Source organism: Oculina patagonica, chromosome 1, assembly GCF_052425735.1.
Source record: "Oculina patagonica isolate OP01 chromosome 1, crgOcupat, whole genome shotgun sequence".
NCBI classification, from domain to species: domain Eukaryota; kingdom Metazoa; phylum Cnidaria; class Anthozoa; order Scleractinia; family Oculinidae; genus Oculina; species Oculina patagonica.
This window is the reverse complement of record NC_135758.1, coordinates 24025259-24048805: the sequence shown is the minus strand read 5'-3', so window position 1 is coordinate 24048805 and position 23547 is coordinate 24025259. Positions and strand designations below refer to the sequence as shown.

General features: G+C 38.6%; 2 protein-coding genes and 1 long non-coding RNA gene across 5 annotated transcripts in view; 2 read left to right on the top strand and 1 right to left on the bottom strand.

Moving 5' to 3' along the window:
- Positions 1-16529, bottom strand: part of LOC144642058 (uncharacterized) — a 31277-nt gene extending 14748 nt beyond the window's left edge. For 2 of the 3 annotated variants that reach the window (XM_078501059.1, XM_078501065.1), the window contains exons 1-3: positions 16381-16529; positions 16083-16274; positions 2546-2618 (exon numbers count right to left, since the gene is read on the bottom strand). In XM_078501059.1, the coding sequence (XP_078357185.1) occupies positions 2546-2618; positions 16083-16274; positions 16381-16438 (323 nt within the window). In that variant the 5' untranslated portion in view covers positions 16439-16529. Of the gene's footprint in view, positions 1-2545; positions 2619-3324; positions 3554-16082; positions 16275-16380 lie in introns of those variants that run through there. The other variant, XM_078501071.1, reaches the window with a different exon arrangement.
- On the top strand, positions 6297-20663 carry LOC144644301 (uncharacterized). Its single transcript, XR_013569086.1, has 3 exons — positions 6297-6694; positions 11894-12022; positions 20209-20663. It is a non-coding gene; the product is annotated as an uncharacterized LOC144644301 (long non-coding RNA).
- A 43-nt stretch (positions 20664-20706) lies between these two features.
- Positions 20707-23173, top strand: LOC144643378 (uncharacterized). Its single transcript, XM_078502595.1, has one exon. The coding sequence runs from the start codon at positions 22093-22095 to the stop codon at positions 22990-22992; it is 900 nt and encodes a 299-aa protein (XP_078358721.1). The 5' UTR covers positions 20707-22092; the 3' UTR covers positions 22993-23173.
- The last annotated feature ends 374 nt before the right edge of the window (positions 23174-23547 follow it).

Here is a 23547-nt window from a genome sequence, read left to right as displayed (position 1 = left end):
TTGGTTCATGTTGAAAAATAGAAAACAGCAACATGGCATATGAAAGACTTACTTCGATATTTTATATTTAGAAAAAAAAAACACAAACTGATGGGCTAGCCCAGGCTAGTCACAATATCAACTGTAAACGTTGTGGGCCCCCTGGCAAATATTGATTTATCGCCCAATGCTTATCAACTTACGTAATCCTAAATACTACCTTAAAAAGGCCACACCAAGAAGCTATTTGTGGTCATGAATTAATTAATTAATAAAACACAACCTATGAATTGTTTATTCAGAAATGTTGCTACATTAACATAACTGCTGTCTGTAAATACAGACTTCAATCCCTATAATAATCTTTACTTAAAAACAGGAAAAAAGGCCTAACATTATGCCATTACTAGTATCCCACAGATCTGCTATTCTTACAAGAAAAAAAGGCATGTTCCCTAGCTTGCGTACAGCTGCAAGTATATCTTTAATCTCCACATGTTCCGCGCTAATGAAACAATTGTGGAATAACAATGAAAGCCACATTCAAACTCCTTGCCATCATTTCCAATTCGATTTTAGCCACAGAGGCAAATATCACTGATGATTAATCTACTGACCGTAACGTTTTTTTATGTTAAATTAACAACAAATATCTCGAACAACTTATTCCAATTGGGTGATTCCTTGATGTCATAATTGACCATTTTTGTATAAAAACGTCTAATTTGATAACAACACATAATTAAACTCCAAGCTAACACAATTACGTAGTATTCCTTTCATTATATTACACAGTCTTTCTCTTTTTACAGGACGAAAAGTTTGTCACTTAACCTATTAAAAGTGATGCTTCTTTCATTTATGTTGCATTGAAAAGAATTAAACCTAAGTCCGCGATTTCATCTTTTTTAAAACGAAATATTGGAGCTTTAGAAATTACAGCTTTGTGAGTTAACAGAATACGGCAAGATCTTGTTTGAATTATGTTTTTGTTAATATTCCATAACGATCGTAATGAAAAAAGAAAATACAAAGACTGCTTCCACAAAGTCGCAAACCTTCGTATACTTGGAACGCGTTTCGGCTCGCAATGGCTAAAAAAACATACAAGCATTCTCTAGAACTGTCTTTTTTTCATTCGTAGACCATATCAAACATTCCTGGGATGAAACAAGCTATGTAAATAAAGATTATTCAAAAACGCCAATAAAACTTAGGCAGAACTGTCGTTTTGGCAAATAAGAATTAATTAACAACTGAGACGAATTAAAGAGTGACGAATGATGGCCAAAATGGCGTTAAGGCAAAGAGGAAACCAGTTTCGGATTTCTTCTTTACTTTTTTTTTCAGTTTCGAATTTCTAATATCTTTTTACAAAAAGTTTTCCTCGTGTTTCAAACTTGATACGTTCGTCGTGTGTCCACCATTCTTTTAGCGACCAGAGAACTGCTGTTTTTTTTAATATTTATATGAGTGTGGAAACGTAAGAAGGGATTCGTGCAAAGCCAACTATTTTGAGCTCACTAATCTTTAGCACTTTATTCCAGACCTAATCCCTACGGAGACCATTTTATGCCGCAATTATAAATCTTTTTAGGATTGGTCCATTTTTGCACAATAATAACCTTGCTCAATGCGCAAATACTGTGTCATATCTCGATCAACACAAATCTCGTTCAACGAATTCGGTAATCAGTTGACGTGCTTCTTGGATCGCTTTTTGTTTTGCACGTTGTAACTAGCTTGTAGCTGTTAAATTGAAGTCTTGAGAGTTCATCAACATAAAAGCCTTACTAATTAGGCCAAGCTTTGGAAAACGTGTCGACGCTGCGAGTAAATCACAGTTTGTATTTGCGCCCCTTCCAAAACGAACACAGTCTGTCACATACATCCGATGAAACTTTTCAACACCAATTTCCAATAAACTATCTTATTTAGTACACTTAAAACGGGTTTATTGAGGACAATTCTATGTTGAATAAAAACATCTGCTAAGCTTTCTTAATAATTCATGTTGTTTGCTGCGATTGACTGTTTAAGAATACCCACAAACATGTGTCATTGCCGTTGCGAGAAACGAATATTTTGATTCCGCTGGGGAAATCTACAACTTCTGTTAGTTTCACGCCACAGAAAATAAGCTATTTCTCAAACTTCTGATTTTTTTTAAGGAATTGATGGTAGAAAAGCTAACTTTCTTCATAAAGACGAGTACTGTAATTAAGTCTGTGGCATACACACAGAGTTGTGGTTTTTGGGTGCCATTATTTACCAATCTAAATGCCGTGCTGTTCTTTGGAAGTTGAGCGCGCAAGGCTTACGCTTCGGCTAGACATAAAAATTAAGACCAAATAAAAGCAAAAAGTACCCGTGAAAAGATAACCTACTAGAAAATAAGCTTTCGAAGAGATTACGAGACATGCATTTCTGTCTTGCTAAACAAACATCGCTCTGTCAACTAGCGCGGAAACCATGCAGGCAAGAATTCACGTGCCGAACACAATCACGGCTAAAAAGGAAAGCGCTGTCTTCTAGCGAGACAACTTGACTGATTTAATACACATACCTGCAATTAGCCTTTCCCTGAAAATCCGAACAAGTCCCTCCGTTCTTGCAGTATCCGCTATAACACGTGGAGGCTGCAAGAGACAAACAAAAGGACGGAGTTGAGCCGAAAAGCCGTCAAAGCCAGGTGGAACCTTAGAACAATACGCTTGAATGTTACAAGGTGAAACGAGACAGCTGTGCGATCGTGTTAGCTGCTTCTTACTGACTTCCCTGCTAGCAAACTGAACAGCTTTAGAGAAGCGCAGCCAACTTAGTATATGGCCACATATTTGCGAAATTCAATTCTGCGGACAAATTCCACAGGGAGATCGTTCATCAATGAAAGGTTAACCTAATTTTCATGAACTGCCAAAGCAACGTCCGGTAGACTCCTGTCAAACTAATCTTAAATATTCTCCTTGGAATCTACCCTTTTGTAACGTTTAAGATACAGCTTAATCTTTGCCAGATTCCCCCGTGTTAGGAACGACGAACGCAATTATCTAGCCGAGGTGTAAATATAGCCGCAGTTAGACATAATGAAGTTGCGCCCCACAGAAGGAAACCAACCGTCTTTTCAATTAGCCAAACGCACTAGATTCTTCTTTACGCTACGCATTCGAAACCTCCGTGCAAATCTTCCATCGTGAAATTCCCACGCCAAGAAGCGAGTGTATCGCCGAGAGAGAGCCAAAGTTCCAGCGAACTGCATGTTAAACGCCATTTATCCAGAGTGGCATCCGACGGTTAATAATATGGCATCAGAGCACGCACTTCGAAAATAACTTTTCAACTTACCAAACACCATCGGAATGAACAGGGCCGCGGCGATCGCTATTAGAAAGCCCTTCATTGCGAACATGGCGTTGAATTCCTGATTACTTCGATCAACTTTTGCGCTTCATCGGGTGAGTCGGACATCGAACCGTGAAAAGCACAGTATTCCCACGAACTCGCAGTACTGAGCGATAGAGTTTCACTACACTGAACTCCCTCGCGGGCTCCCACTGATCTCATTTGCATATGCAATGAGCGCCGACCAATTTTACTACAGTTGACAACCGCGTCGCGCTCTTTCCTTTGTGGTCCGAGTGGCCAATCAGAACGCGCGCTCGATGATTGACCAATGGCACGGCGCTTCCTTTGATTCCGCTTTAGTGCCGTGCTTTCGGGTGTCGTCACAGGGTCGCTTAATTGTCCCTACTGCCTAATTATCACATCAACTAGTGTCATTTGTGCAGCCAAGTGTACCTGCACTTCCATCCTCTTTCACATTACAAGGGATTATTTGACGTGGGAAAAAATTCCCAGTCGAAAGAATTTCGTCATTTCGATGCATGTAAGTGTCGACGCAAGAAACTGACACATTTTCGCTTCCAGTTGGTCTATTTATGAGTAGCGTGGCTTGGTGAAGATTACATTTAGGGTAATAAACAACATATTCGTGTCAACGCAATATCAAAATACGCGCTGCTCTCTGTATATGTACTAACTTTAAAAGTCGACTTTTCAGTACTGTTCGAGTTTTACAAAGCCCCAGTTAAAAGAGAATCTCTTTTATTTGGATGAGGTTTCTCTTCATTGCACGTTTGTTTTTGAGTCGGCCTAATAGCCTTCGCCTTTGTTTTCTTTTTTTGTCAAGGGTCTTTGACAGGGTTTCCATAGTAACTGAAGTTACATCCAAAATGAAATTTTCCCACGGCTTCCAGATAGATAAGATACGAACGCCTTAACGGAAAGAAACCCATTGTAGTGAATTTTACAATGTCGTCACCACCAAAAAACTGACGTAAAAAAGCTTTTCTCTGTATTCTTCTTAAAAGAAACTGTACAATTTCTTTAGAACGGCTTTTAAAGTTTTCTTGTGGATATGAAAATTGATCATTTTAAACTGAGAAACTGGGATTTAGGAAGTCTCACTTCCGTCTACTAAGAACAACATCGTACTAAATTTCTTAAACACAATTAACAGTCTGTTATTCCTAGTTAGCACGGTGTAACGCAGACGAAACAGTATCGCCAAAACTAAACATGCCCAAAGTTGAGAGGTATAAATATACTTTACAGTGTAAATTTCAAAATTTCGGTGCACCTTTTTCCGGTTTTAAATTTCTTGGATTTATTTTAAATGTGCGGTGAACTGCGAGATAAATGCACAATTAACTCCTTTGCCCTACAAAGTGATAAATGTAATATTTCACCCCAACACGTGCAGTTTAGCACTAAAATGAAAAGATTGGGTAAAAGAGGAAAAACATCAACAGAGATAATCCCTACTGCAATAAAGAAATGTACCGGGCAAAACTAGATGAAACTACACAAAGCAAACAGCGAGTCGACCGATATTTCAATGTCCTAAACAATATTGACACAAAGATTTTCACAAGGCTAATAAAATTGAATTATGCTATGAAGTCGAACAATAAACTTTGGACAAAACCGCACCCGCTTGAAATCCATTGTATTTTGGACAAATTGAATACCCCTGTTAAATGACAAGATGTGGTGTATTGACAGGCTTGAGACGGGCGTACGTAGTACACATGCACAAAACACGACTAAAAGTTACAAGCTCATTGGTTCAATACTTTAGCTCTTTCAAACGTCTTTTTAGACCATTTGATTGAAACGAAGCCCACTATCATATTTTCTTTCAAGAGATGTATACATGTTTTTTTATTTATTGTGGATCAACACTATTCATAGCATTAATTATACATCTATATATTTTTTCAACGCGTTATCCTTGAAACATTTTTACATTATTTAACGTTAGAGCGATAATCACAACTCTTTTAAAGGCAATATTTGCGGTACAGCGTGACCGCGAATTTGAATTTGTCTTTGTCCTACATTTCTTGCCTTGATAGAAATGTCAATTTTGCAAAATAAAAGCAGTTTACTTTACAAAGTAATTTAATCACGTGATTCAATCATATGACTTTTTTGCCACGTGTCGAAAGTATGTCACCTACAAGAGGGTGTTACGGGTGTCATAATTGTCAAGCAAGGCGCGTTTAGGATTCCTGACTGAAAAAACCATGTGCTTTTCTCATATCTCTTCAGATCCACCCGTAAAAACAACACTGAAGGACACTTTTGGGGTCGACTTAGCGTTGAATGCTCAACACAGCCCCGGGCTGCAAAAATACCGTTAGAACTTCAAGTCTTGAGAAAAAAGTTATTTCATTTTACACTCTTCGTGGCTAAAAATGAAATTGAGCGTAGTTAATTATCAAGACTAATAAGTCTTTTGTTGCACGTTGTTCTAAGGACTAGTTTTCTTCAGTCCCTAATACACTTGTTCATTGTTTCAGATTATTGACGTAATGTGATTCCATTTTACATTTGGAAACTCGGTTTTCTTTACACCTCCTCAAGGCTGGTTTTATCATTGTCCACGATCATGCATTCTAATTCAAAGTTTATGATAGTTTCGCCCGAGGGAACGGAAATTAACGACAAAGCTAAGGAGTGGACTGTTTCCGAAATCTATTCTTCTCAATCTGTATCGTTGTAACGGCTGGTACAGCCTTTTTTGAGTTGTTTCTAAAAGAAGAAAAGCCTAAAAGTTGCTTTAAAGACACACAAAAAGGTGTTTCGACAAGCGGCATCGTGCACTAAACAATGGAACACATGATCAATTCAAAGAACACTCGATCTCAGCCAATAGGAGGGGACCATCTTCTTTCGATAAACAAGGGTTTCGTTATCTCCAGGGAGTACAAGTGTTTCTTCTGCAGCTAATGAAGGCGGGCGGAATTAACCGAACAATGCAAAATGATAAACACGTTGTATCCATAGCCAGCTAAATGGCAAAGGCTAAGGTGTACAAATGACCATCAGGTGAAAAAAAAGTTAAACAATAAACCTGTCCATAAGGTTCGCGCGTACAGACTAAAACCTGCGTCTCGCTGTCGACATACCGGTTAAAAGAACGTACAAATTCGATTTCATTTCTAAGAAGTACACACGCCTCCTAAAGGAAGCATTTTGAAAGCGTAAATTGATTTTTTTTACGGATATAACAAGGGTAAATCCACTCATAACAGCAAAGAAGCCATTTGTAACTTCTATCAGAATGGATGACATTTCAAGCCAAGCCAATTCAATTCCAAAGAGATCTTGTTCAATGTGTGAGCATCGAAAGAAGTCAAACTGAGGAAAGGTACGTTTTAGCGTAAGGAAGAGTTAATTTTTTTGCCTAACACTAACAAACCGAAGCGAAGATTATCTTCAGTTTTTAAAGTGAGACTGGCGACGCATGCATGCAAAAACCTCGGATTTAATAGTAAACCAATAATACGGGTACATGCTAAGCCTTCTAATCTATGATGTGCGCGGTTTTATAACTAACGACTAGCGAGACATTTTTAGAATATACATGCAATTTATATACCGCGTTTGAAAAACCCGCTTTTTCTTGTGCCGCAGAAAGTGCTATTAACTCGGTAGGGATATTGTAGCGCTTCATAAAAGAAACGTTTTTGTTGGTGAACTGCGCCAACTTAGCAATTCAGTTAAAGTGGAGGCGTTTGTACAACAGGTATCAGTATTGGATGATTGTTTCCCTTACAAATTCAAAACAGTACTTGTTTTTCCTGCGTGTGGCCGCTCCCACGATTTGCACAGTCATAACTCAGTTTAATGGTTTGTGCGCGGGTCTTTTCCCTCGCAAAGTCAATTAACGGTTGAATACATTGTGGACAAGGCGTGTTCAACTTGTTTGAAATTTAAAATATTAAGCGATTCGTTTCCCTTGACTTACGGCAGGTGGCGAAATAAAAGAGCAAAATACCTTTCCAACAAACAATTGTTTCAACAACCTCTTCAATAAAAAATGCGTCCAAGCGTTACAAACGGTTTTAAGGGTTCCAATCCGTTTTCCCAACCGATTTTTGTTGGATTTGCATCGGTAGCCGCAGTGAAATGGGTTTTTGTTTATTTTTAGCTTCGACCATGTTCAAGTTTTGACAATAGCTAAGATCGGTCGTTTCTTTGATCTCGCAAGGTAGCAAGCCTTTGTTTGTATAAGCTCAGCAGGACCGCACTTGGGTTGCGTGCCCGTTGATCGCATGCTTTTGTGGTCGTAATATTGTTTGTTAACGGTAATACCGGCAGTGGACGGGGGTAACTTGAGTGGATGACGCAAGCTTTTGTTTCATATCCACGAAACATTCCCTATACGTTTCAGCGACTGAAACTTCAATACTCTCTCCTCTGTTCTTCATTGATTTACTCAAACAGTAAAAATATTTTTTGTTTACATTTTTTTATTACCAATCTTTCTGCGCTCTGATGCGTTTCATTCATAATCGCCCCGTCAGCTATTGTTCTATTGAAGAGCTAATAGATCAGATTGCCTTTTCGCCGGTACGGGGTACCGTGTATATAAGCAGATATAAGATTTATTCTCGTTTGTCAGTGTATGATTGATCACGTACTTATTCCTAGTAAATGACGATTGTACATTTGCAGTCTTTAAGTTGAAAACGCCCCGATCTGTCGCCTTCTTGTAAATGGATTTTGAGTGCAGCCTTAGTAAATGTCACGAAGAGTTTGTTGAAGTCTGTAATTAAGAAACATTATTTTGATTGCTTCGTCTGCCCCCTTACCCCTTTGATCTTTTCATATAAACAATTGAGCATGACTAAACTTCTAATTAGGATAATTCTCGCGATTTATTGGTTATTTGTTTGAGTTTACAATAAATTTTGTGTTAGAAACGGTCTCTTGACGGTCCTCTTAACATCTTCAAGAGTTTCTTAGAATATGTAAGATCTTAAAACATATAACATTACATTCCGTGCTTGGTTACGATAAAAACAAATTCAAAGTTTACGATTCCAATATATTAAACAGAGTGCAAAAACCACATTGCGGGAAGCCTCTTCTAGTCACGGAAGCCACTTCAGTGCAAGAACCAATCGATTGTGAGAGCGGGCTGGAGTGATGAATGACAGTGATTGCTCGCGTCATATTCTGGTGAGCAATGAGTGGGTTTATTGTTGGAATACAAACGATCTTTAACTTCATTCGCTTTCCTTTATTCTTTTTTGGTACACTTTGTGCGCCACACTGTCAATATACGGTAAGCCGAACTTACTAGAACGGCCTTAAATTGTTTCCGTTGAAGTCATTAAGCTAATTTTTTTTATTGCAAATTAGTACTCTCTTCTGAAAGTGGTCCTTAAAGCGCTTGTTCTCGATTGCAAAAGCGGAACATTATTGCGCTTTTGATATTAAAACGCACGCTACAAAGTTTTCACTTTTTAAAACTGTTAATCATTTTATAGTCAATTTGACAAACTAACAACAACAAGAGACAATAGAAAAAGTCGTCAGGTTTAAAAAATTTTATCTTCTCAGACTCCCTTATTTGAAAATGCAGTGTCACGTGAATCCTATACATTTTCTATTTTCGTCAATACTTGCAATATCAGTCTCAAAACAGAGTCAAGGAAATCCTGAAGTCTATGTGTTAAATATGACTCAGCTGTTGTCGGTAGTTTCTGTCGGAATCCGGCGTCTCCGAGGTTGATTGCGCCCGCGGTTTTCGGGAGTGGTGTTGCTAAGCAACAAGGCGAATCCGACGTCACGACAATCGGAATGATTGTTCTACTTCTGATTGGACAAATGAAGCTCCGAGAATCTTCGTGTTAAAGTTTTGCCAATAATAATAATAATGATAATAATGATGATGATGATGATGATGATGATGATGATGATGATGATGATGATGATGATGATGATGATAACAACAACAGCAACACTTGTTGTTTCGGATCGCAGGTCTGATAAGAAGCAGGTGGGGAAAAAATCCTTGACTGCTTAGTTACAACTCTAACACAATTTACTTCCAAAAAAACTGAAATGTAGTTCTTTTGATTAGGTTAGATTTCTAGTTCTCAGCGTGAATTCATGTTCGTTCACAGATTGAGATCGGACTGTGCATTATGCAACGGAACTGTAGTTTTCTGGTTATTCCATGATATTCATACAAGTGAATGATGTAAGACATCATCGAATGTCGTTTACTTTAAAGGAAAAGAAAATCTATAAAAAAATCAAAGCTAGATGAGATGATCAAAAAACTCGATTCCACTATTCTCAGCCTGGATAAGTTTTCAGCATAAGAACTGTGGCTGCGATCTGTCCGAGTGCTCTTTCTCTTTGATCATAGAGTTTACGGACGGTACTTGAACTTAGCAAAACCTTCACAGATCAAGAACACTGAAACGCCTTCTCCAGCATCATTCAAATAGGGGTATCAAATGGTCTTTGCGAGTATTTGCGAGCATGCGAGCACAGCGTTTTTCTTTGCGAGCACGAGCATTGACAAAAATTAGCCTTGCGAGCACCGAGCACTTTTAAAAAACCTACCTCCACTAAAAACCGAGCATGCGAGCACTTGTAAAATTGTGCGAGCACGAGCAAATGAGCACCCACTAAAATTTTGCGAGCATTGTGAGCACTGCGACATTTTGAGGGACCATTCTTGACTCCTACAAATGGCACATTCAGAAATTAGTCGAATTTCATCTTAGGCTGTGTTCCGCACTTGGTGCCTGCGCACGGTGCCCGATTACGATTCTCGCTGGGCACTAATGTGAACATACAACCCGTACTATTTTTTTTCAAGTGTCACCCCATGATTCGGTCACGGTGCCCGTGCCCGAGTACAAGGTTTGGATTTGTGTGAACACGACACTGTTTTTTTACCTGTGCCCAGGTACCAGTGCTCGGGCACTAAGTGTGAACACGGTCTTATAATACCATGCAACAGCTTTAAAGCAAACATCAAAAGGAATTCCTGACAATCAGTTTGGAAAATTTGTGTTTTATATAGGGGTTAACAATTTAGTGGGTACGGCTGAGAAAGGGGAGAGTCGAGGTCGGCCATGTTCTTCAGGTAGTATCAGTATTTTACGCTAAAATTGGACCTTGTATAGGTATAAAGTATACTGTGTTTTTTTTTTCCAAATTTGGGTATTTTGCATGATTTAAAGGGGAAATTTTGGGTAAATGGGTACATGTTTTTCAAGTAAATTGATATACCACTTTTATACTCCCCTGGCCGACCCTGGACCGCCTGGAGAGTAACGAGACCGACGTTGAAAGGCTGGGGCATTTTCAGATTGCAGAATTTTTTTTATCTTCAATATCATCTCGGAGAAGGAACTTTTTTGGGATCGTTTTTCGCCTTTAACTACCTCATGCGCGCATTTTTCTGCTATTTTTCGACGTTTTAGTTTCTCCTATCCTCCCTCTGTTCTGACTGTCCATCCCCTGTTATTCCAACCTTGTTCCCAGGGCTTTTCCCTTGATAATTACCAAGGGAAAAGCCCTGGGAACGAGGTTGCTGTAACGTTTTCCAGAAATTTTATTTTTGGAAACTCTTTAAACAAAAATATTTCACCGACACGAGCATGGCGAGCATAAGTCACCTGTAATCTTCATGGCATCGCGGTGTTTAATGTTTATTGGTGCTAAAGGTCGCAGCGCTCAGCTTTCTCGCCTTAGAGGGCGCTCTAAAATTAAGTTGCAAGATTTTACGACGTTCGTGTTCTTTGAAGTTAAAGCTAATTCATTTGGCTTGCAAAATGTTCACAGGAGTTTTAGACATCGTAATTAGACCATAATCCTATTTCTTATTTGTTTAATATCATTTGTTCGCTTCATTCTTTTGATTCTTTTTCGCGAACATGGACAGTCTTAGCTAGTCTTGAAGCTACTTTGCAGTCTGATACTCTGCTCAGCTAGCTCAGGCCGAAGGAAACGGAAATCTTATTATTGCACTTCCGGTATCAAGTGTACTGTCTTTGAAAAAAGCACCTGGCCAGACTAATCTGAGAGGCCTGCATTGACCTGCTGCAATGTTACTATCCAAACATTGGCCACAAATTTCTTTATCGCAAAAGGGGAGTTCCCAATGAGTAATTAAAGTAATTGAACGAGATTGTTGAACGGGAAAAAGTTCGACAGATAAGGAAATGTTCCTTTCCTGAGCTTTCTGATGCATAATTTGTAACTGCGCATATTAGAAATGCGACCTTCAATCTGCTGCTATCTTACTACAGAACAGACTGAAAAATAATCACACACTAATTCGTTAACACCAACCAAGTAGGCACAGTAGAAATCAATCAAGAGAAATCGTTAGAAAGAAATGTAGACGGCTTTATGTCCTTCAATTTATATTATGATCTTTGACAATTTAATTTTCCAGCTTTGCGCGGGTGGGGTGGGGTCTTTAGTAGCCTCAGTTTTAAGCACAAACTTTTAGAAAGCTACCCCGAAAATAAGACAATCCAACTTTCTAAAATCATTGTATTTAAACTAAGAAGGTTTTTTGTTTTGGCTTTAGCGTCTAAGAATCAAGAAGCCACCCTGACAGTTTGTCGATCTTTTGTCAGCACGGATTAAAGACCTTGGACCTCGAAAATGAATATGAGATTGTATCATTCCGGCTAGGCATTCTGTCTCCAGATAAGAGGTATACCTTACTTGAGGGTTATCATCTTCATAAGACTGCATAGCATATCAGCTTCGTTGAGACAAAATAGACCAACAATCCTATCCTTGTTTGGGCTTTATATGTACACATTTGCCCAAACCTGACAATTTACTCGTTTAGTTTGCTATTATAATCACCCAGCAGTGACCTAGAGATAAAACATTTAAGTTTGAAATAGCTTCTGAACCAATAGAAATAGAGAGATAGATGCACTTTGTATGGCTAAACTCAGACAAATTTCATGACCGCGAACATCGTGTCGTAGTGCTATAATAATCACCTGTGTGACCTAGGCGTATGAACTAAACAATAGAAATTGAAGAGATACCATGCACCTTAATGTAATGGCTAAACTCAGACAAATTTCAAGAATTGAACCGACTGAAAACATTGCAGTCGTTTAGTTTGCTATAATAATCACACTGTAGTGACCTTAAGATTAAACGTGTAATTTGAAATAAGTTTCTAAACCAATAGAAATTGAAGAGATACGATGTACCTAAACCTCAGGCAAAACCTCAGACAAATTTCAAGAATCGAACCGACTGAAAATATTGTTGTTGTTTTACGCCACGTGGAAAGTAACATGTGGATAATTGGAAGAAAAAAATTCTTTTGTCTGCAGTAACAAGACGGCAGGAAGTGAAACTGAAAACAGGGTCAGTGCTTCAAAACGGTTCGAAAGTGAAATAAGCTGCGATAAATTTCTTAAGAGCCGGATTTTACTTGTAAGCAGAAAAAATAAATAACGGAACTGCTGCAATGCTTTGTAAAAGCATTTTTCTGTGTGGTAAGAGGTGATACATCGATCTAACATTTCTTTTCAGTTCAGTTCTATAATTAAGGGTGTTGTGAACCAAGATCGGAAGTAAGGTGACCTATATTCCTCTCTAATCGCATAGACGCAAACTCGTGCAAGGTTAAATGTCTAAAAACAGTGATATTTCCCAGAGCAAGATGGCTTTCCACGGGAAAGATTTCCTCAGGAAAAGTTTTCCATGGGAAAAATTTAGGTATAAGCTACCAGAACTAGTGCGTTATTATCCTAAAGCTTAATCTTTTGAAGCAAAGAAAACAAATATTCATATTCTTTAAAATTCCACGAGTGAATAAATATTTTCTTTATTTGATCCATCTATTCTCTTTATTTACTTTTGTCGCAACTAAACTCAATCTATTTGTTGATCTAAACAGACAAAATCTCGTGCGAGGAAATTAATATCCTATTATGTTAATGTCCTTAGTCCGCTAGTTCGGCTCTGTCGAATTAAGGTCGTCGCGACTGGGTCAGGATTTTAATGACTTTAATGCCTAAACACCGTGTGTTACAGATACAACAGCAAGGGATTCAGGTCTTTTCGACACAAAACGCTTAAAAGCTGCTTGAACGATGACAAGGTGCACATTAAAGGAATAATTGACAAAGAAATGTTACTTAAGCTGTGATCTCTTTGTGCTCGAGCGATTTTCATGGAAATCAGGCACACCTCAAAACGCGCTTTGACAAGTCGGTTAACAATAGATGCCATAAGGCTTATTCTTTTTACATCAAATTATAATTCATCATGATCTCTTACTGCGCTCTCGAACAGTCTATCGATCTAGAATTGTGTTTTCTTCCAACAAAACTAAGAAGTACTTATTTAATCACAAGCGAGCCCAGCGCTACGGTGGCTTCTTTCTGCGCAATCTCAAGCGCTCTAAGCAGTCTTATTTTAAAGGAGCAGGCTTAACTCAGTACCATGACAATTCATCTATAATTAGAACAATGCTTAGTCCTTTTTAATAACGGCTTTCAATTCTCTGAAAAGCATTTCTCATTAAATACTGTGATTGTTTTCATTTTTATGCAAACATATCGCACCCGTAGGTAAACATTTTTGATCCTTGAATATGTAGGAACAATGCTTTTTTTCTCTCTCTTTCAAATGATAGCTCTGGGAATTAAATGAAAAATATAAGCCTTCGGTTGGCGAATTTTTTTTTTTTTGCAAAACATGTACAACAGACAGAGATTTTTTTGAACATTGTTTGAAGTGAAGGCTTTTGGACAATTTCGCAAATTTCACGTGCGACGCTGCCGAGTTAAGTCTCAAAACCTATCAAGATTTTTGAAGTTGCAACAAAAGAATATTCCTTATAGTAACGAATGAAAAGCAAAGGAAAAAAATAAGCTCTGCTTATTTACATGTGTCCGCTCAAATTTGCCAAGATGAAAATATTGAACTTCATCAATGGCACAACAGAAAAGTCTTGTGTACTGTGTTTGCTTAAAAAGGATCCAGTTATTAAAGCGGCTGACAGAGTTTAAATCTAATGCCGCGCGCAAATCACGGAACGGACCGCTTTTGTTCCGGTAAATTAGTTCGCATAAAACGGGTCTTATTCTTTTCATAGCATCCACAATGGTTTCCATAGAACAAATTGGCAAAGAAAAGAGTCTTGCTTTCAACTTTCCAAAGTAACACATGCTCCAATGGGCTGCAATTTTTTTGTCTTGAAAGAGAGTATATGAGTTATATGACAAATGTATGACAATAAAATGGTATTTAGCGTTAACGTCAAAATTACCAAACAAACCGGCCGCGGGCGGGCACAAGCTAGGCAAAATCTCAGCAAGAGTAGACTGAACGCTTTCAAAAGAATTTCGTTTAAAACGTCCGGTACCGCAATCGAGTAAACTTCACTTAAGAAATTTACACTTTTAAACAAGTTTTAAGGGAGCTGGCGAATTAGCATTAAGGGACAAAATTGAATATAGTTGAGAGTTATCAAAAAAGAAATATGCGTATTATTCAAATAGAAGCGTGCGTACACGTGCCAAATGTCAAAATTAAGCTGGTTTTATGTCAAAACGATACAAAGGCTGTTTTTTAAACGACCTACGCACGCCCGCAATGTGTGAGCTGAGGGGGCGCCACTCTATACACAGACAAAATTTAAATATCCCTCGGTCTTGCAGGGAAAACATTGGTTTGACAACAGCTGGTGATAACAAGAGAATTCGCGGGAACCGGCTCCCAACTAATGAATAATTATCAATCAAGCAGCTTTTGTGATCATTTTCTTGTGTTCTTTGACTGAAAGATCAAGAGTCAGTGTTGCCTTAAAATCTTGCACCTTTGCCGTAGAGATTTCACCTTTTTGACAACGGAAAAAGATGGAAAGTTTGAGCGATTCTGACAAATGAGGCCTCGCTTAGCTCTCGGGTCGTGAACCATGTTTATAGTAATTTTCAATCGTCGGCTTTAGAATATTGGCAGATAGCGAGTGGAAAATTAATCGTAAATGGCTCGAGGCAATTGGTGTAAAGTGAAATCGAAAAGCCGTCATTGAGGAATATAAACAGGTGTATTTTAAACGGCGAACAAAATTAAAATAAGACTCAAGCTAAGTTTCATTGATTCACTCATTCATTCATTCATTGAAATCACAACAGATAATGCAAAACTAGCTCTCTGGTGATAATGATCTCGACGAAAAAAATCACGTTTGTCTGTGCGTATAGCTAGTGAGAGAGAATAAACCGGTCAGCTATAGTATGTGTAAGGCATTGTGTAACAATCGGTGGGCCATCCCTTGAAATTAGACTAATGAGGTTAAACCGTAAATGCAAAGACAAATCCATAGGATGTCTTTCCACTTGAGCTATTTACCGAATAAAACCTTCAGTGCTGTAAAAGTAAACGATCCAGAAAGAGAAATGAATGAACTTCAACGTTCATTAATTTCGCGTTTTGGAAAGGAAATCATTGCCTAGATTTAATCGCCTTGATGAGCGATCGTCCCATCATTGAGCAAGAGAAGGTTTTATTCGACGTATACACTGGTAAAATATTAACAACTTCAAATTATCGCGCTGATAAGGCGAAGAAGCTTGCTCGTCAAAAATGAGTTTATTCTACACCGTATGTACAAGATTTCTCCCCGACTGCATGCAAAACCTGGATGCGAAAAAGACGTAGGCGAGTCGCGGCGATCAGTCGAGCGATCAAGTGAATTTCGTCACAGGTATACCAAACTCAATATTTTGACTTACTTGGGTCTATGCACACTTTTCCGCAGTGCTCGTGGCACGCGCAGATTTCCTTTGGTTTCCTGCACGCTTTGTCGTTTTCACATTGCGTTAAACTGGTACAGTGCCGTTTAAAAACACTCGGTGCGAGGCGCGGTCGACAGTTGTTGACTTGGCCCTCCCGTGACTTGAGACGCTTGTAGTACTGTCCGACGGCTGGAAAAACACCAAATAATACCGGTCACTGGTTATGATATGAACAACACTGGGGTGTACACTCACGCACAAAAAAATCCACCAGAAATCCCCTGTCCAAATTTACCTGTCTTGGCGTTAAAGTGAATCGTCAAAAAACACAATATATTCAGTATATTCCACATAATACACGCCGAAGCCCCATCAAGGGGGATTTCCAACCGGCAAGAGCAGATCGTTCGCGACGAAATCTGGCTTGCCGACTCCACATAGTCAATGGCCAAATGCGTTCTGACAAGGAGCGAACATTCAAAAACCCAGAATTCAAAACTTTGAGTAAAATTGACTTATTGTGTTGTCACGTGACCGTCGGAGGCCAATGAGAGCTCGCCCACGCGTGGAGTATGGCAGGTGGTAGGGCGACTAAAGTGTTTTATTTGCCGCGGATTTCGACCTCAGCATCAAGGAACTAAGTGTGAATAATTAAGAAAAAGTAATTAATCGTTATTAGATGGTTTTGTTTCGACGATACATGTTGCGCGTGGCGAACACAATTACCATTGTTAACCAGGTGGAAAGGCCACGTGCTAGGTACGGCGCCCGCGAGCACGGCTTGGAGACCGATTGTAAGTACAATGTACTTGTTTAATGGACGTTTGCAAACAACATACTCCGTACACAAAAGGAGTTGATCTCTAGCCGTGGAAATTAGCTTTAAATACCCAGTTAAAGGATCACTGTTTTCAAAATACTGAGAAGAGGTAACGCGCTAACAATTTTCTAAACTGTTTATTTTTCTTGCGCTTCTTTTGACGCAAATAAGAAACATTGTTTTCTTTAAATGGTTTCAATTCTGTATCGTTCTCTACTGACAGATATTAAGTGACTTTCCTCTTTGCTTGGTGAAAACATGTTGATTTACCAGTACGATGAACAATTACTCATTGAATGTGCACACTCTTAAGTTTGCACGCGCTCGAGTCGAATAGTAAGAGAGAAATTGTAAATTGCCTCTTAAGAAACTCTTCAACAATTCTGATGTTTTAGATGATAGTTTACATATTAGCATAGTCATTGTTTGTAATGTTTCTTGAACGAAGCAATAATTTTTAATCTCTGTAACTGGAAAATTCAAGTCATACGCAAACTGTTTTAGTTTGGCAGTTTGATTTGACTGATGCTAGTCGAAGACTTTTAACAGAAATGAGTTTAATAACTCTCACCGCGTTCTACGCCTCAGTAATTAGTGAAGGCAGCTGTTGTATTTGAAAGAAAAAAGAGTGAGTCGATTTTAATTTTTAGCCGGTGTACGCGAAAATATTCAATTAGAGCAACCAAACATCGTCAAATAGAATCATTCTTTTTCAGAGAAAGCAAGATCCAGTAAAAGTCAGTCGGGAGTGTCCTAACTTCAATGTAGCTAAAAAGAAAATTACAAACAACGAGTATCAAAAAAGCCTTCTAAAACGTTTTCGATCAGTCAAGATTAAGATGTCTTTAAAATCAAATTAATCTAAATCCCCACGTCTTTTACAACAAAGGAAAATTTTCCATCTGCTTTAATACACGCCAAATTTTGCTTAAGTACTGAAATGTTCTTTCTGTTTGAGGGTAATGCCTTAGCACAGTACACTTTTGTACGTTATAATTTATATAGATTCAACTTAAGGATAGAAAAAGAGAAAGAAAATTCGAGGAAACCTCGTCTTTATTAACAGCGAATTACAATATCAATTGGTTTCATTGCAGCTATATGTTTATAACGATTCAGCAAGCCCTTTGTTGCGAATAAAGCTAAACACATGTGAATGGAATGGAAAAACAACGTAGCGTAGCTGATTAAGTTCTTTAAATTGTCGAGAAGATTTATACGTTGGTCTCCATAAACAACAAGCATTATTTATTAACATTATAAGGAAAACTAAAGAAGAATTAAAGTTGACGGTCATATGTTAAAAGATTTTAATATAACAATAAGGATACAGAAAAAAGATATAATGTAATGAACAGTGGATATTCAAGACGGACAACATGCAGGGACGCATTTAAAAGGCTTTAAAAGCTTTTTAAAGGCCTTTTAAAAAAGAAAACTAGAATCGGACAAAAAGTATTGACTACAAAGGTAACTAACCAAGGTCTTAAAAAATTGTGTCTGATTGTCACATTCAATATTGTACATCAAAATATGAAAAGATTTGAAATTTAAGGTTCATCAAAAGCATACAAACAAAATCGTACTTTACGAAATGATTGCAAACTTTGTGGGGCTTTTATAATATGGTCATAAAAAGTTACATGGCTTTTACTATTGTTTGTGAAAAGAAAGAGTTTAAGAGAGATATTAAGCGCTTGTTAGATACTCTAAATGAGTTTTCTTTGGCAATATTGTTTCTCATTTTGTGATGGATCCGTATCTATCTGTACGATATTTCTCTAGCACCACAGGGTATTGTTTTGATCTTATATTGACTGCAAGCTCAATTTTTAATCGGTCGTAAATTAAATTCGGACCACCAGCGATCATAATCAGTAAATACTCGGTTCGGTTTGTGGCGATTCTTGCGGATAAATGCTTAGTAATGAAAATTTTGTTTTACCAGTTAAGTATTTTTTTTTTGGTAATTTTCTTGTGAGAAATACGAGGTTTCTTTTCTCCTTCTATTTTGTGTTCATCTTGCATTTGCTCTCAGTGGAGAGCATCGTGGGAGGTGACTAAATTCGAAGGCTAATACTGCAAAACAAATTTTCTTTCCTATCTAATATACACCACGACGTCAACATATTAATTCTCCTCACCAGGCTACATACATTTGCTATGTTACCAGCAGGGAGAATTGGTTGTCTAATCAGACGACTCACTTTTTGTTGATCAGATGCTTCATGGTTATTACTCAGGTCAAATAAAAAATAATTGCAAACATGGTTTGGTTGGGTTTTACCTACAGTTTAGATTGGAAAGTTCTTAGTTTGAGCTGCAATGGATATATTTCATTTCTAATACATTATGTTAAAGGTAAACGCTTTACTATAGCTATCACACGCCTGCTTGTGATCTAAAAGGTTATGCACGAATACAATGACTGATAGATTGGCCTTTCAGAGGCAATACAGTTGGTGGCAACATGCCTGGTATGCTAAGTTTTTGTGGGCAATATAAGTGTCATGTAAGGAACCAAGGTCACATGAAAAAGAAATAAAAAAGGAAAAAGAAAGAAAGAAAGAACGAATGAACGAACGAACGAAGGAAACAAACACTGAAACGAACCAACCAACGATCGAACGAATGAACGATCGACCAATCGACAAAAGAACGCAAAAGGAAGGAATAAAGGATCGAGAAGGAAGTAATGAACTTTCAAGCCACATGTTGTTACCGACTGGAACCACTAAGTTTCTTATACTTAACTTACTTGTTCGCCCATAATTAAGCGAACAAAAAGAATTTAAAGTCAATCGATTCACGTTGTCTCACATGGGGCTTATTACATGCATATGTTTTAGTTATACATGCTCAATATAAACTCCCTACAGTTCAGTTTTACTGTACACCTAATATGACCGCATAGGCAGAGGGATCACTCTACTAAAACATTCATTTTCCACTAAACTCCACATACAAACAATTATTGATGTGCACATTTTAAATATCTTACAGACAAAACGACAGCCTCGGTATCCTCAGCTGTTATGGGGGCGCGGTGGCCTTGGTTGTGCGCCGGCTCGGGATCGCGGTCCTCGGCCCGGCCGGGGTCCTGTGTTGTGTTCTGGCAGCACTCTCTCGTCCCTCTCTCCACCCAGGTGATAAATGGGTACTGGCGACTTGCTGGGGGACCCGCAGACTGCTCCCATTCAGGGGGAGAAGAAATATTCCGCCGCTAACTCGGAACCGGGATCTCCGGCGTGTGGGCCGCGGCTCGCCTCCACAACGTGATGTGTCCACTTAAATTTCTTACAGGCAAAACGACAGCCTCGGTATCCTCAGCTGTAAGCAGGAATTTACAGAGACTGGCAAAGACTTAGAGACCTTTTATGGTGTAGACTGATACAGTTACAACAGCTCATCACTTTACGATTTGTTGCTAGCATTCAGTAAACTATCTGTTTTGCGAGGACAGGTGATGAACTTGGACAAATCTTCACACTGAAAACAAACGGTGCAGGTTGCTGTCCAATAATGATGTAGATTTGATTGTTTAAGACGGGTTCCGCTGAATATTCGAGTGCAATAAAGGCAAAAATAAAGTTACCAAACATACCTCATAGCATTGGCACAGTTTTAATATAGTTTAAAAGAACCAATCGAAATTCTTAGCCTCCAAGCTGATCCCGCGTGAGAGAAATGAATTTGAAGTTCTCCATATTTCAGTTAAAATAGACGTTTCAGAACAAAACAACACGCGTTTTAGCTTTTCTTGCAGTTTACATTAAATTTCTCAAGAATCTTTAGAATTTAATAGCGCGGGTCAATTAGAGAAATGAATTACAGTGAAATGTTTCAAACGGTATACAAAATGTTACCGTGCTATTGGGATTGAGTAGGTTTTTGGTAATTAATTTTTGCACTTATTGCTCGAACGTTTGAGCGGAATCTTCTTAAAAGAAAGGAACTTGTACGCTGAATAAACAAAATGTAAACTAAACAAATTATTTGACTGATTAAGTTAAACAATATAAAGAAAAGTTTCTCCTAAAGTGGAGCTGAGTTGTGCAACAGCCTAGTCCGTGATCTACGAAAACATCAATCGCAAGTTGAACTTCAAAATTCTCGTTATTGTTTTTCGGCTTTTTCTGTAAGTATTACTATACCTGTGAGAATTAAGAATTTGGGTCTTGATCAAGAGGCTTATGGGATAAAATGGCCTTGTCATGCCCTGTTCACATGTTCTTGTTATAAAAAAGACCAAGAAAGGTTGGGTTGGAACTTTGATTTTTAACCGTTTAACGGCGCAAAAAAGCACTCATGAGCGGCTAAGAAGTAAGCAGCAACTATTCCCTTTACCGATAAGAAAGAAACCATCCTGTCAGCAAGGGAGATAAATCGTTGCAGCAAGGTCTCATTTTGGAATGTCTTCAATCCTGATACAGGATGTCGAACAGCTAGCCACGCATTAAAACGACGCATTGTTCTTTAAAAAAAAATTATTCCCAACACCAGTTCATTTTTTTGGCCACGTTGTCGGAGAAAATCAGTGAATCATAAAAGATGAATTTTCACGATTATGCCCACGACCAGACATAATAAATAATTAAGAATTGAATATGAATTTTCCTTTCTTATAACTTCCCCTTGAGTTTTAACCGACAAAATAATTGAAAAACAAAAATGGTTTCGGCATGATAATTGACATTAAACGAAACATTGTTTACAACAAAAATTACTATTATTGCGGCAGTGTAGTATATAAGCAAATTCGTTGTTTTGGTATCAACATTATGTTTATTTTGGCGTGGTCTATGCATGATACGTCTAGTTTTTAGACCAAGAAGATAATAAACACAATAAAATAAGCTGATAGGAGTTTAAGCAAACCAATGCACTTGATTACGAAAAGCAAAGCACTTCTAATCTTATCACGTTCAGGAACGATTGGAGTTCGCTTCTAAATGCCGGATATAGCATGCACCAGTATTATCGCTGGAAAATACTGCATCTTATTTACTTCAACCACAATCTACGTCATCTTGACCGTGGTATGAATTCTCAAAAGACCTCTTAAAAGACCGGACGAGGCGATGATGATAATGAATTAGTTTAGCTTCCAAGTTGATAATCAGCTAATGTTATAGTTTGGTGATATCAGTTCAATATTTGTTTCTAACAAATGCGATTTTTCTAAAAATGTGCGATGACCTCTCGTATGACAATGGAAATGAAGCAAAGGGGGAGACATCTAGAGGGAATCAGCGACGGAATGGTCATGTAGAATCAGAAGTGCCTCGTGCTCAGTGTGAAAACAATGGCGTCGCGAGACGACTCTTTAATAACAAGGAGGAAAAGCTGGAAACTTTTGAAAACTTTGCGGAACTTCACGATCGAGAATTGTTTCAGCTGCATAAACTAACAGCTTGGGAAGAACGCTGCCGAGAGTTCTCTAGCAATGCTGCTATGCCACTGCGCCAGAAACTGCGCCTGGGATGCGCTGTCGAAAGCAACGGGAGCGACGAAGATGAAAGTAATATCATGCAAAGTTTGGGTTCACGTTCTTCGTCACCTGCTGGGCATATGAACGGTAAATCACAACAGAATAAAACAACAAACAGCGCGACCGAGAGCAAGCCGATCCCTCAGTCATATGCAAGGTTGAAAAATCAACGGCGAAAGGAGAGGAAATCATCGCTTTGTGCCTTGTCCGTTTTACCACCACTCGTGGAGGAAAAATATCACAGCAGTCCTTCGCCGGTGATAAGGCGCCACACCATTGGTAGTTTTGAAGAAAGGGATAGGTTTGAAGTGCCAGAAATAGTTTTATCAAAAGTAGAAGATGAATGTAAAGATACAGAGATGTTAAAGCTTCCTAAGATAGAGCCGACGAAATCAGGACATCTTCAGATACCGTTATCTTCATCAGATCCACACAGACTAGCTCCTCCGAGCCTCCTTGGTCCTTTTAAGGCCTTTAGACCACCTGCACGAGAGCGTTTGGGAGATAAGAGTACAATGGGTAATGTTCGATTACCGCAATTGAGAACACGCGATGATAAAAAGGAAACTGAAAAAACTGAAAACCCGGGCCGGTAGTGCTGGAGTAAGACTTGCTCCAAGTCGCACGTTAGATTCGCAGGAAACCGCTGGATACGGAAACGAAGGGCGCGCGCTGCCTTGAAAAACACAATTGCGGTGGATCGTGGAACGTTCCGAGCCATTCCTCAATTTAGTGTGTCATTCTGTGTGCTTCGTGCATTACGCACGGACAAATAAATTCCGCGAGGTCACACGCGCGCGATTTCAAAGCGATCTTACTCAAGTAACTCTTTCGACACGAAACGAGCGACTTAGGGCAAGTCTATGCTGGAGTGTGGCTGATGAGTCAAACATAGGCACGCTAAGCGTGCAAGAGTTATTTTCTCAATTAATGGGGTGGCTTGGGGTGAGACTGGGTGATTGTCCTGTTGGGATGGTTTATGTCATGGGTTGAGCTATTTGTGTATGGCGGCCCACGAAGTCACTTTTTTACACAAAATGTGCTTGCAAACAAAAGAATTTTTACCTGCATTTTGATACGTCAGAATTGTTTTATTCAATACGTAAATTTTCATCATTAGTTGAAAAACAAGAACTAATTTAGTTATCAAA